General features: G+C 41.0%; 1 protein-coding gene across 1 annotated transcript; it reads left to right on the top strand.

The window, feature by feature from the left end:
- Positions 1–4,814: 4,814 nt before the first annotated feature.
- Positions 4,815–13,697, top strand: LOC310863758 (olfactory receptor 51F2-like; the record flags this gene model as incomplete). Its single annotated transcript, XM_083772253.1, is given in 4 exon segments — positions 4,815–4,954; positions 12,786–12,902; positions 13,422–13,663; positions 13,666–13,697. Coding segments are annotated over 4 exon segments (531 nt in total).
- Positions 13,698–15,187: the final 1,490 nt, after the last annotated feature.

Below are 15,187 nucleotides of genomic sequence, written 5' to 3' on the forward strand. Positions count from 1 at the left end.
CTGGTGTAGCCTCCCTGATGTAGTCTACCTAATGTAGCCTACCTGATGTAGCCTCCCTGATGTAGCCTACCTGATGTAGCCTACCTGATGTAGCCTCCCTGATGTAGCCTACCTGATGTAGCCTACCTGATGTAGCCTCCCTGATGTAGCCTACCTGGTGTAGCCTACCTGATGTAGCCTACCTGGTGTAGCCTACCTGGTGTAGCCTCCCTGATGTAGCCTACCTGATGTAGCCTCCCTGATGTAGCCTACCTGATGTAGCCTACCTGATGTAGCCTACCTGGTGTAGCCTCCCTGGTGTAGCCTACCTGGTGTAGCCTACCTGATGTAGCCTACCTGGTGTAGCCTCCCTGATGTAGCCTATATGGCTGGGAAATGGTAAAGGCTGCATACATATAGGAGTTATTAACTAGTATTGCTCACACGTGGGACAGTTGGTCTCAGTTTGTTTAACCCTATAGGAGGGCCTATATTAAGCCCTAAGGCTTGTCTGTACCAGGATCATTTTAATTGTTCTGGGTAAATGTTGTAAAAATGTGTTTTCAAATGCTTTCCTTTGATGGGCACTCAATGTATTGTTTTATGGTGATTTGTTTAACAAATAATAAGATCAAGTCATGAAAAAACATAAATTAAAATGCAGTCAAACATGTTTAAAATATAATCAAGCAACTAGTTATATATCATATAATATATAATATAATATTATATTGTATATTGCATTATTACTCTGGTGTGATGTTCTTCAATAGTTTATTTATGTTCTGTAGGCCTGTTAAAGGATGAAAACACGTCAATAATGACAAGCCAATGGAAGTATTAGCCTGGTTTACCATCTAGTGGTTATAATAGGTATTGCATTCATGGTCCATGATGGAGGGACGCTCCAACAGCCCAAGAAGGCATAACCTGAGAATGGAATGAGCTCCCTCTCACACTGAGGAAGATCCCCACTTTCACAGCTTTTAAAGGACAATTGACAATTGAAACAATGGTTACGTCTTCATTACTTTTGAAATGTAGTAGTTATTTGTATGCTATGTCCTGTATGTCATTGTCAGTCCTGTTTGTATTGTTTGATGTTTGATGTCTGGGGACTGCAAATGGAAATGATCATGTTTAGCTAAATCTGGTATATTTACACTGCATTTTTAAAGTAATGTTCATCAATATACACTGTCCCGACTAAATAAACGAATAAAGTAAAGTAAAGAGTAATGCTAATGAGCATTATATTAATTAATACAGTACACATTTTACAAACAGCTACAGGCACGTAAGACACTAAAGGATGTGTGATAAGTATGGTCAATACAACCGGGCAGATAAGAGCAGACAATCAGACATTATCTCATTGTTTTGTTTTGTTCTCTTGTTGTGCTCTGTTTTTTGTTTGTTTTCTCTCTCTTATTTGATGTAATCATGGTGAAGTAAAATTAAGGTTGGTAGCAGAGCATCAAATTAGTTGATTTTTAATGATAGATAGGGGCAGGTATCAGTAAGATTTATCTTCTTCCTGGAATATGTAATGTGTATGTGTATGTAATGTGTATGTATGTATGTGTGTGTGTGTGTGTGTGTGTGTGTGTGTGTGTGTGTGTGTGTGTGTGTGTGTGTGTGTGTGTGTGTGTGTGTGTGTGTGTGTGTGTGTGTGTGTGTGTGTGTGCTGTGTGTGTGTGCGTACCTATGTCTTTGCAGGGCATGCCTGACACAGAACTCCATGTGTACGTACGTCTGTAATCCACGTAACTCGAGAACCGTTCGTCCCACCGACTTCAAATTCGACACACGCGTTCCACACCCCCACAGGGAGTACAGTGCCCGGTGTCGAGTCCGTCGGATAGCTGTCCAGAACCAGCACAAAGGCCTCTGCCTGGGCTCTGGACCTGATCACCCAATAACTAATAAAGAAACAATAACTTATGTTTTCTAATGTGATGCATCCATAGGGGATGTATCTCAGTGGTAGAGTGCATGCTTAGCATGTATGAGGTCTTGGGTTCAATCCCCAGCATCTACAGTTTTTATAGATGATTTAATAGAATACTGTGTGTGTACCCTGTGGATGGACAATCCTTCTTGCTGTGTTGAGGTCAAAAGTCCCACCGGCTGAATGTGCTTGTGCATCTATTTATAACAGTGAATCTGTACGTTGCTCTTTAGTTGCCCTTGAGCTGGGAACTCCTGGGACATGTGAGAATGGTCCAGTGAAGGCACAGTCTAATTGCATTAACTACTAGTATGGGATTTGGTTTGTACCCTGTATCACTAATATTGGGGGAAATTCACCTGAACGCCTGAAAAAAACAAACAGGGATGTGGGCAGGGAAACACCTACCTTAATCTATGATGTCACTGAGCATCCTGAAGGTACCCAAGGAGCAAGGACCCACCCACCTCAGACACTATAGCAACATGAAAATCACACAAACATGCTTAGTGTTCTAGGGTTAAAAAAATAATGTTAGCTCCAGTTGCAGAATGGCACCCTCTGCTGAAAGACCTTTGGCATTAGCCTGGTTAATAAACCAGACCGAATCAGCCGTTGGCAAAAAAAAATTGCCTACTGGCGGATTTCGGTCTGGAGAGGCTCAATTGTACGCCCATTTTCTACACACGAAAACGTGTGCGCCCAATAGGGACACGGTATGCAATATGGGCGGGCTTTGGTACAGTGACGTTCAATGCTTGAGACCTTTGACTGACAGTAGCTCTGACCAATTGCGTCAAAGAGAAAATGTTTCCCTGGAAATGAAATCCAAGCTGAGCCTCCCCAGACTAATATCCCGCGGATCCGTGCGATATTAGTCTGGTTTATTAACCAGGCTACTTTGGCATACCATCTACTACTGTTTTTGAGCGGTGCACACCGCTCCAATGACTGGCCGCTTGTGTCCCTATGTCCGTATGTCTGCATGTCTGTCCGTTTGGGGTATGAACAGCTGCAATACCGCTGGGTGACCTAAAGTGGCACTGTTGAGCAGCCTAAAGGGCCACTCGCACTGAGCACCACAAGTATAACAAAAGTATAACTAACAATAAAACTCTACAGTACAGTATAGTTACAGTACAGAGTACAGTACAGTAACTATCACAATAAAATTATAGCCACACCGCTCAGTTCACACAGGTGTGAATTTTTGCTTAAAGGGTGACTTCATCTTCTTCATATATAACGTGACACACAAAGACAAACACATCCAACTCGTACTTCAGTATCTGGTGATTCATTACACACGTCGACTCTGACTATACACCCACACTGTTTTATGTCATTATTTACAATGTTGGAAAGTAACTAAGTAGGCCTACTTTTACTCAATCCACTCTCAATCTACTTTCCTGAAACTGTTTGTCTGTTACTTTTGCCTCTCTGAGGTATTACCAGACAGGTATACTGTTCTATTCTGGGCGGAGCAATGTTCCAGCGATATTTACCCCTCAAGGCTTGAGGTCCCTGGGGTCAGAAAGAGTTCCGCCTTTCGGTTTGTCTCTGCAAACATTAAGAAGTCACTCCTGAACTTGTTTTATGGCATGAAACCCGCTCTGACATTGTCAGTAGTCGTGTTCGGAAATATGTTTATTTTAAAATAATATTTTAATAGAATCGTGACAGCATTGTCATTAGGACTACACGACGCAGGGGATATAAGCTTCCACGGTGTGACTTTGCTCGGATCTAGTTGCTACAGTTCATTTTTGTGGAATAAGGTTTCTCCTTTTTCCTTTATCTTGGATTCAAGGATGTTTGGATAAAGTATATCAACCCCAATCTCTTGTTTATAGGCGATAGCACAAACATAATATGTTTAAAAGGCTGCACACAAACATGTTCAGCGGCTTCAGCCTTTTACCTTCGAACCTCTGTGGATGTTTTGGAGGCCGCAAAAGGAGGAAGAAACCCGGCACTAATATGAAAGAGGTGCACCAGTCTGGATCGCTCGCACCACTTTCTAAACCTGACGAAGTCAAAGCGAGAAAAGGAGTGATAGTCAAGGTCAGTTTTCCAGGAGCATTGCAGATCTCATGAACACGAATGTCCCAGTAGTTATTTCTGCAGACAAAGCCAATCCAGAGTTCTGCGATGCTTATAATGTCTCAAATAAGTGGATGGCAATAACTACACCATTGATGTTGACTATATGGACACATGTACCTTTATGGCCATTGGCCCCAGCATGGGACAGGCTGGTGCAGAAGCATCCTTATGTTTTTTTCAGGATGGTTTAAACTAAAGGCTGAAGTACAGATAAATCCAATCCAGGTTAGTTTGAGAGTACATCATCTTTCTTGGTAGAAAGCTGCAGTTTTATCTGCATGTCATCATTCGTGAGCTCATCATTGAGCAGTCCAAATAGTCGCTCGTTTCAGTTACTTGGTTCAGACTATTTGTTTTTATATTGGCAGCCAAGGATGGTCGTTATAGGGTTCCAACAACTTGGGATGCCCAAAAAGTCTGGAGTATTGTGCTGTCTCAGCTATAATTGGCAGCCGCCACATATGGCGGAGATGCTGTTACTCATACCCATACAGCGCAGGCACACCTTAAGCATCATGAAGATGCCTAAAGCCGCTCGTGGCCGGCGTCTCTTCTTGGTTTTTAGACAGCTGGTGGATGGAAATGAAGCTCCACCCACGCGGCAGAATGCCGCGTGGGTGGAGGCAAGTTCTTCCGGGAATGTGTGATACATAGTTTGTGTGAAAATGTGGTTTGGATTCAGTTTTGGATTCAGCAGCCCTTAATACCCCTAAAAACATGTATGTCATAAATTAACACTTTAAATAAGCACATTTTCTGAAATCCTGCCTAGACTATGAGATTCAACGAAGATACGCCCAACTGCGACTCTGGACTCAAACCTGACCAAGTCGCTGAACTGAACGAAGAAGAAGTAGCCAACATCGACCAAGGAGTCGAGGCCAACATCGTCATTGTGGAGGGAGTTAAATGTAGGTGATTACATGTCAGGATTCAAATTTAAGACAACAGCAACAAAATGCAAGTCCAGGCCCCAGGGATGCAGGGGTCCCTGGGGGGGTGACTATCTAATCACACATAGTCATGTGTGGAAGAATCACACTATTTTTAGATACAAGTGTGTGTGTGCGGGTCAATCAAGTGCAGGTGTTATTATTAGCACAGGTGCTCTTGATGAGAGCTTGTCTTTCGGTTCAGAACAAGGACTAAAGGAGAGAAAAACACCAGAAACACAGCTTAGAATGTGTATTTATTTTACGGACTTTTATAAGTTCACTACCTGCCTAGTATTTAAGTTGTATGTGTCACAGTGTCACTGACCCAAAGTAAGTCACCCAAAAATATGTTTTCTGTTTCATTCATAGACTAATTATCACTATCAGCTTAATCTTTCCTTTGAAAATGTGGCAAACATGTGCTAAATATACTGTATTCCATTTTATTGTGATTCGAGTGAGATTGTGAGATTTGTTAGTAATGAGAATTCCTGTAGCCTACTGTGCTGTGTTACTATTAACAGAGACTTTGCCTTTGTGCAATACTACTGTTCTACCTAGCCCCTTTGGGGACCCTCGGTTACCTTTTCTGAATTTTGGACAGCGGTACCCTTATCCTCTCAAACAACATTAGTTCAGTGCACATGCAGGAACACAATCAACCACTCATATGGGGTTATGTGGACTGTCTGATCCATTATTAAAGGTCTGACATTGTCTTGCAGTGTCGGGAGGGGCCATGATCCTTGTGAATCAACCAGATGATCCAGTGAGTATTGTAATTTTATGACACCTGTCACCACTCGGTCAACAATATAGGCTATAAATCCCACTGTTCTTTTGAATGTGCAGGTGGAGGGCATTTTTGAAGAGGAGGCAGAGGCAGCACTGTATCATGTCAGTCATCTTCTTTAAATAGGCTATTCTACTTATATGCTATACTACTTATTAAAAATAAATGGATTCAGTATTTATGTATTTGATATTCATTTTAGCTGCCCTTCTCCCTTCCTATACGAGCCCATTGTAACTTCAAACTCCATTTTAAAACTGTTTAAGTGCCAAAACCGTAATCCCGTTTTATGGACGTCTTTGCAATGGGTGCCAAGGCCGACAAGACGTAATAAAAATAAAATATATATTTTTTTCTTTTCTTTTTTTTACAATTTTTCTTTTTTACATTTTTTTTTTGTCCTCTTTTTTTATAATGGGAGAATTGGCACTCAGAGCCTAAACTGGTGACCACCAGGTGGTACTGAAGGAGTTTGGATTCATATTTTTTTGCCCTTCTAATACATGAGGGGCCATGTTTATTATAATTTACTGTTTTCATTTTTTTTTTTTAATGTTTTAGTCTCCTCTGGCCTCCTCCTGGAGGCGGTTCTTCTTCCAAAACAATTATTTAAAATAAATGAAAAATGTAAATGAAAAAACACGGCCCCCTCACGTATTAGATAATATCAGTCACCAGAAAACATGTGTGTTTTCGATTAATCTATCATGGTTAAAATTGAGTTTTGAGGTTTGAGGTTAAAATTTATGTTTGATGTTAATGGGTTTGTATAGGAAGGGGGCTGGGCAGCTAAAATGAATATCAAATATCTAAATACTGAAACAAAACTGTCTGGAATGTAAGCCTGAGTAGACGATAAAAGGACAAAGTTTTTTTTTAAGTGAAATATCCCTTTAAGTCCATAATGGCTAAGGAATCATGATGTGGTTGTCATAGAAAACATAATTTCCTAACAGGAACCAACAGATGCAGAAGCTGGACAGATCCAACTTCGCAAAGCAGTGAGTATCAACATTAACATTTACCCCCAATGCACAATTGCTCCTGCTGTGCATATGCTAATTAATTGATGTGTTTAACAGGATTCACAAACTATCAGCAGTCTGTACACCACACACTTAAAACAACAGATTGAGTTGGCTGATCTCCAACTAGAAAATGACAAGAGGAAGAGCCGAAAGTTGGACCTTGAAATCCAAATACTGGAAAAACAAGTATGATCGTCATTTCAATACACACACTGTAAGCATGACTGTAATTTCTGTGTAGTAATAATATCCCCCCCCCCCCCCCCCCCCTCTATCTCTCTCTCTCTCTCTCTCTCTCTCTCTCTCTCTCTCTCTCTCTCTCTCTCTCTCTCTCTCTCTCTCTCTCTCTCAAGGTTTTGGTGCAGCAGGGAAACGGCCTTAAACGGCGTCTGACATTCATATAGGGGTGAGGCTTCCCTCACTTGTTCTGACAGAATTACCAGTCTGGTAACTGCCTTTCTTGGATTGAAAGTCAAGTCACTATAGCCAGCTATGGCTCACAGAATGGGTTTTCAGACGATAGTAGAACATGACAACGCCCAAGAAAATCCCCACCAAGTAGGGGAGGGCTATAGGGGGAGGAAAACCTCGCCCCTACGAGGGGTAAATTAAAGATTTGTATTATTACTTTTTCGTAATGTTTTGTCAGTTGTGAGATTCAAATAGGTCACAAGTGTTGTTTATTTTTGTTCCATTATAGCAGGGGTTTTCAACTGATTGTGAACGAGGGAGGGACCACCACTCTGACTTAGGATCAACCTGGGGACCACTGTTGTGTTGGGGGGAAGGATATGGGCTAAAAGATTAGTGCTTTTGTATTACTTGCTATGCATCCCATGTGTATACCTGTACATCCCATTGTTTCTCAACCAATGGTCCATTGACTACTAATCATTTCCTAATAATAATGACTGACAATCCAGTGCACTTCCCCCTTTTGAGATTCTAACTGATACTGTATAGGTCACCAGGTCATTCAGTACATGGTTTCTCAAGTAGTGGAAAGACAGACAAATCCTAATATAATATGTATTAAATACATAATACTAAATGTATGGTCAGGGACCACATGAATTACCACCACGGACCACCTGTTGAAAACCCCTGCTTTATAGAGCTAGTGGCCATCATAGTTAGTTTTGAAGGATTATACAAAAATTAAACCTTAAATGTTGTCCTTGTTCTTGCTTACTGTAAATCGCTCTGGATTAAGAGTGTTGTCTGCTAAATGCCTGAATTGTAAATTGCTTCAATGCCAAATAAGAGACATTAAAGACTCAGTAACAGAAATGATGGTTTACTGTGTGGTCATAGATCTAGAAACCTAGATACCTCATTCGCCGCTGCAGTTCATTGTGAGCAACCATATCGCGGCCGCCATATTTGGGGAGCCTTACTGCCACTCAAAGTGATTACTTTTACAGCTTGTCTTCTCCGGGACTTGTCAGAATCTATAGGGTGCATTTGAATAAACGAACGGCCAGAGGGCCCATCAGTGAGCTTAGTGACTATATCAGAACGCACCCTGGGTTACAAATAAACCGGCCCCCACCTGCCTCTGATTGGCCTGCCGAATGTCCCCTTCTGTGACGCACGCCGAAGCTTGCCTTCCCTAAAATGCCTGAGATACAGACACCCCAGAGCCTGAGGAGGCGTCTAGCTTTTTATGTCTGTGTGTAACTCTGAGTGTACAAGTGGAACAAAATGGACCCGTTATGTGGGTCCTTGAAATTAAAAAGTTTGAGAACCACTGTGGTAAGAAATGGAACAGAGCCTTTGTTATAGGTAAGACCTATAGGAAGTAAAGAAAAGGACCAATTTCTTTCCAACACATCTGTCGTACCAAAATCCGTGCCACAAGGTTGCGTCCGTTGTCGTGACTCGTGAACGCATGCACACAACTCCTGAAACCCCTTGTCAATATGGACCACGCTGACGGGCAGGACCACCATACAGATTTTCTGGGTTATTTCCTCTGTCCTCCGTGCATCACACAGTCTTCCCGATTTCATGGAGGGCAAAGTTTGTTGTAGGGGCAGCAGTGCATGGCTAAGGGGTAGTGTGGCCGGTAGAGCACCATTTTGGCCTCCGGGGCCTGACGATTGCCTTTTTAGTGCAGGTGTTGCTGATGTACTAGACTAGAGCAATATTAATTTTGCATTGCACAAGTTACAAGTAACCTCATTATTTTCCTAATAACAACTATCCAAAACACCACTTCTCTTTGCGTGCTTCATTTTGTGTGTACTAGTCGACAAAGAGAATATAGTTTTAGTGGAAGTCACATGTGGTTGCAAGTGTAATGGGGCGGCTGTGTGGCACAGCTAGTAAGTATTATATAGCAGGTCGTCCAATGATCCGTGGGACTGCGGTTCGAATCCCAGCTCCTTCTGTCCACATGTCGAAGTGTCGATCCCCACATTGCCTCCAGTGGTTGCCACCATTGGTGTGTGAATGTGGGAAGTGAGGACGCTGGTGATGACTGTTCACCATTCACCTCCCAATGTATGAATTAATGGACCATTTTAAAGCACTTTGAGTAACCACTCAAAATAAAATTCATATTAAAATTAAATCAATTATTAACGGTTAACGGCCATCCCTAATATACACGATGTATTGACCTTTTCTGTGTTACACCAACAGACATCGGAAATAGGTACAGAAGTTGTCCGATACCAAAACCAAGTTCGCTGAACACACAAAGAATTACAATTTACAATTTAGGCATTTAGCAGACACTAATCCAGAGCGACTTACATTAAGCAAGAACAAAAGCATGGGAATACATCACATAAAAGCATTTATCATGAAACATGCGTAAGCTAAGAAAGTAACAGTGGAATATCTATATATATATAATGAAACTATACATATAAACTACATATATACTACTATGCTATACATATGTACTATGACGTGCTATGACTACATACAAGGCAATTATAGTGCTGTCTACATAACATGCTATAAGTCTGTATCAAATGCTATCTAAGTCTACGGAAATGCTATCTAAGGGGGTAGGGTAAGTGCTATGGGCCATGATGGAGTCTGAAAAGGTGGGTTTTCAGACTACGGCGGAAGATTGGGAGTGATGCTGCAGTTCTGACTGCAATGGGAAGTGCATTCCACAGTTTTGGAGCCGGAAAGGGAGAAGAGTCTGGGACGTGTGGAGCGTTGTCCCGGGGTTTAGGCAATTAGGTTCAAAACATTATCATAGTGTAATTCCCTGTGCTTTAGTTCAGTTCACTGTGCTCCAAACCTGCAGTCCCTTGAGCCAAAAGTCCATGTATAAACATTCACCGGGTTAATTAGGTGTCTGATGATACCTGATGTTTGTCCCCTTTGCATTAAAGCTTCAACAAAATGACAACAATAAGAAAGTTAAAAGGGGCATGCTGCCAAGGGGGGGAAAAAATCAATCTTTGACTTAGTTTCTAATAATTTCAGTTTGTGAACTGTTTCACTATTTCAGTCAGTTTGTCCCCTTTAGTATCCATGAGACTTTTACTTGTCATTTTAAGTTAAGTTAATTTGAACAATAATATTTGTGTGACATCACGATCATCACCTGATCTGCATATATGGAGCCGGCCAGCAACTCTACATCTGACCTCAAACCTCAAACTCTTAGATCTCCATATATGGAGCTGACCTGTTCTGACATTCCATTATGTTGTTGATCCTTCCCCACTCGTCCTTCCTCTTCGATGTCTCCCTTTTGACTGATACCTGTCCATTCAAACTCTAGATGGACACGCCCCAAAGTTATTAGTGCAGCCGCGCTCGGCAGCCGGAGTCGAAAAGTAGAGTTCTCAACAGGCCCCAAAATTAAGGCCCAGCCCTACCTGGGCCCTCATCAAACCCTGTACACTCAAGACACTGCCCCCGCTGCCACCCTTAGATCTCCATATATGAAGCTGACCTGTTGTAACATTCCATATGTTGATCTACCTCATCAAACCCTGTACACTCAAGACATGCTCCATATATGGCCAGTACAGAATTCATTCCATATGTTGATCTGACCCCCCCATGCCAAAAGCGCCAGCGCTCGCCCAGCAGTCTGCCGTCACCCAGGCGGATGTGTGCACACGACCTCGCCCACAGGGGAACTGCCCATAGATCCGAAGTCCCGGTAGTCCGAACATGCACTGCTCCCGTGCTTGCGGTTAGGTTTAGGTTTGCTTCCATGCTTGCGGTTAGGTTTAGGTTAGGGTTAGAGATAGGGATAGTAATTTCGGAACAATGAATCTTCTGACGTCTTACTTTTTTAAGATGTTTTATTGGGCTATGTTTTTGCCTTTATTGATTATTGAGGTTGAAAGTAATCTGACAGGAAATGGGGAGAGAGACTGGGGGGAAGACACGCGGCAAAGGCCGTCGGGATCGGGAGTCGAACCCACAACACGCCGCGAGGATGGCTCAGCAGCCAAGGTGCCCAGACGGTTGAGCTAACCGTCTGGGCCTCTGCAGCTCTTTCTTAAACAGAAAATGCAATTTCAGGTCAGGATACCAAATTTTATCGGATGCGTAGCAATACATTACTAACCCTAACCGCACGCGGAAGCCACGGGTGAGTCTTAACCGGCCGAGTATGTCAGACTTACGAGACGTCGTACTAACGTATGCCCCCCAATTTATCCAATCAGGACAGAGAACTCAGACAGGATACAGATTAAACAAGTTAAATTGGAAGTGATGACACAAAGAAATGAGCAGACAAAATTGGAACTGGAACACGATAAACGAATGAAGCTGATATAAATGGGTACTCTCTCCTGATTCGCTGAAAGTTTGCAATGCACCTGCAAATGTATTTTCTTTTTATTGAAGAGCTGGAGAGATGGAGAGACTCCTGCTACTGAACACTATACTAGCAATGATTACTATCAGAACATTGTGCTTAAACAAAAACACATCACTTACCCTAGCTTTAAAATGTAGATTATATTTTTTACTTTTAGAATTATATTTTCCTAATATGAATTTGAGAAAATGAATGAGGGCTACTTGGACGTCATTCACTCTGACGCCCTGATCTTGTGGGAGCATGATTGCATCAATGAATACGTCAGAGAAAGGGGGACTATGCTCTCAGTTTGAAGGCAATATAAACATTGATGATCGGGTGGCTGCTTCAGAGGAAGGACTGTGGACAGGAACTCAACAAACACGCAGAAGAGGACCACCCAACTACAAAATACTTCACTAGGCTAATAAGGCTGCCGGTATATAATATTGACTAGGAATGGGTGCAGTGGACCCATTCAACTGTGCTCTTGGGAAAAACATCTCAAATTTAATTCATCCAAAATATTTCACAGTTTGTGGCTTTTCTGGTGTACCCAATGCAAAGTATTACTATGTCTTCTTGTTTTTTGTTTACATCGTCTCGGTGATGGGAAATTGTATAGTGATGGCTGTGATATATTTAGATTCCAATCTTAAAACTCCTAAATATATTGCGGTCTTTAGCTTGGCATTGTCAGATTTATGTGGTATGTCAACCTTGGTGCCAAAGGTTATTGACATTTTCCTATTTGAAAACCAACAGATCTCCTACAATAGTGGTTGGACGTACTACTTTTTCTTTTCCATCTTTCTGTGTATGCGGTCTCTTAAAGGGATTGTGACATTAAAAAAAAGGTTTTGGAATTGTCCTTGTTTTTTTTAGGTTTTCTAATCTCAATTGCACCCAAAAAACATGAACTTTTAACATTCAGTAGATTTTCTGTGATCTGGGGTTTTCTGGCTCAAACAGGTGCTCTGATTTGCCGGCAGTAAGTGATGTAAGACCCTGCAAATCCCATATATGTCAATGGGATTTGCCAGAAGATGTCACTGTTTCACTGTGTTGCCTGTTTTCATTGTAGCTCAAAAGGCCCAAAAAACCCCAAAGAAAACTTCAGACCACAGAAAATCCACTGAATGTTCAAAGTTCAGGTTTTTTGGATGTAATTGAGGTCATAAAACCTAAAAGAAAAAAGAAAAATAAATGAAAATGAATGTCATAAAACCTTTAATCTGGTTGCACTCTCCTATGACAGACTGGTGGCTATCACGTTCCCTCTGCATTACCACGTGATCGTGAACCACCGGTCTATGTATGCAATGGTTGCCTCTTTCTGGTTCTTCAGCGTTGCTCTTATGCTTACAGCAACTGCCCTCCATTCCAGACTGTCCTTTTGTAAGCCCCTGGTTTTGAACAGCTTCTTTATAGATATCGCGCCCGTAATGCAAAAGGCCTGCAGAGACAACTACACATACATCAACTATATCTTTGGTCATTTCATACCGGTTTTAATACTCTGGCTTCCACTGCTGTTTATCTTGGCTACGTATACTGCTGTATCGGCTATGCTCTGTCTAGCCCATTCTGACCTGAGATCAGATTCATACGAGGTTTCCGCCAGACACACACTGGTCTGATGAACCCATTCTGACCTGAGATCAGATTCTAAAAATGTCAGTCGTTCTTCGATTTAAAAAAAAAATAGCAGACCTACAAGCTCGTATCGCGCCACTCGGTGGCGCGATATGAGCTTGTAGATCTGCTATTTTTAGATAGCTGAAGCAAAACATGATGCTGACACCAAAATGGGTGCCCGGTCAGAATGCGCTAGAATAGCCACCGCTCAGGAGAGATTTAAGGCCATGAAGACCTGCTCAAGTCACTTGTTATTAGTGGGCGTTAATTACTTAACATATATCATCACCATGAGCTTGAACCAACATATCCATCACAATGCTAGGATGATTAACTTGTCTCTCAACTACACCCTCCCTTCCATGTTGAATCCGATCATATATGTCCTGCAGACAGAAGAGGTCAAGGAATCTGTGAAGAAGTTGCTAAGATTTAAAAGACTATCCAAAATCACAATGCAGTGAAGACGTGAATCGCAATGGGACAATCCAGCCATGTACTGTAGACCAATGGTTCTCTCTTTTTTCTTTTTCTTTTTTTCAGTGGTTATTTATTTTTATTTGTATGTGCCTCTAAAATTTGTCTCTCAAATTTGACAATTTGGCTAATGTTTTATAGTATAGTTTGCTTTTGCTGCAGTAATGGTCCTTTTTTTAGGTATTAAAAAAGGTTGTCACTTCCTTATCAAAATGGTGTGGACTCACAGGTTGAGAACCACTGCTGTAGACGGATGTTTAGCTACTGTACAGTACATCATTCTGGGCCTGATCTACTGTCAAAACATAACATAACATAACATAACATAACATAACATAACATAACATAACATAACATAACATAACATAACATAACATAACATAACATAACATAACACAACACAACATACTGTAACACAACACAACATAAACTGGGGCCTGTTTCACGAAACTTGGATTAGAGATTAAGCCGGGATTTAACACATATCCTGGCTTAATATATCCTGGATCAGCGATTAACCGGTTTCATGAAAACTGGTTAATCTTGCCAGATTAATTTAACCAGTTAACCTGGATATGTTGAGGCTTGATTCGGTTTCATGAAAGTGATGCTACATTAGTTACCATGGAAACTAATGCTTTGGATTTAGCCTAACAGCCAGGTTTAACCTAATCCTGATGTCTTTACTGTTCATTAAACGCCCAATGCATTCTCAATAGCAATAGCACAAACTTTGTAAAATTCAGTTTACTGAGTTATTTAATTTAAGCAGTCAAACTGATCACAAAACAATGATGTTTTCCAGAGTTATTCAATTATTAGGGGTTTATGTTGCCTTATTTGTATCGGTCTGCATTAAAGGACTAATTTAAGCACTATATAAAATCAAATAACCAAAATATATAGGCTGCACAACATCATGACAGCTTGTGAGCTTGTAGATCAGCTGCTTTTGGTGAATGTTCCTCAGAATAGGTTTGATGTCGTGCAAGTGCACGGTTAAGAAGAATTATTATATTATATTATATTATATTATATTATATTATATTATATTATATTATATTATATTATATTATATTATATTATTATTATATATTATTATTTTTGTAAAAGTGAAAACCACTAAATATTACCATTACTCATTGTTTTACAACATATTACCATTGTAACGTTTCACCCACTATTGAACCCATGACCCACAGTCACCAGTCTGGCCCCTGTCTGGACAACAACCCCCTTCCCCAAAGGTAGCTCCCTCAGAGGAGGGAGTTATGGCCAAATATCACAATGCGACAATATCATTATGCTTACAATATTAAGAATTCTGTTTTAAGTTAATAGTAGTGGTAAAATGTAAACTATATTTTTGGGGTAGTTAATCATTCAGTCTATCCACTATTGAGAGTATGTTCTCTCTTTAATTACAGCAGCAGTATTTATTTTAGAAGCTTAAGTCCTTGTATCAGTAAGTCTTGAATAGATTAG

The sequence above is a fragment of the Protomyctophum parallelum genome, assembly GCF_964188405.1.
Source record: "Protomyctophum parallelum genome assembly, chromosome: 8".
NCBI classification, from domain to species: Eukaryota; Metazoa; Chordata; class Actinopteri; order Myctophiformes; family Myctophidae; genus Protomyctophum; species Protomyctophum parallelum.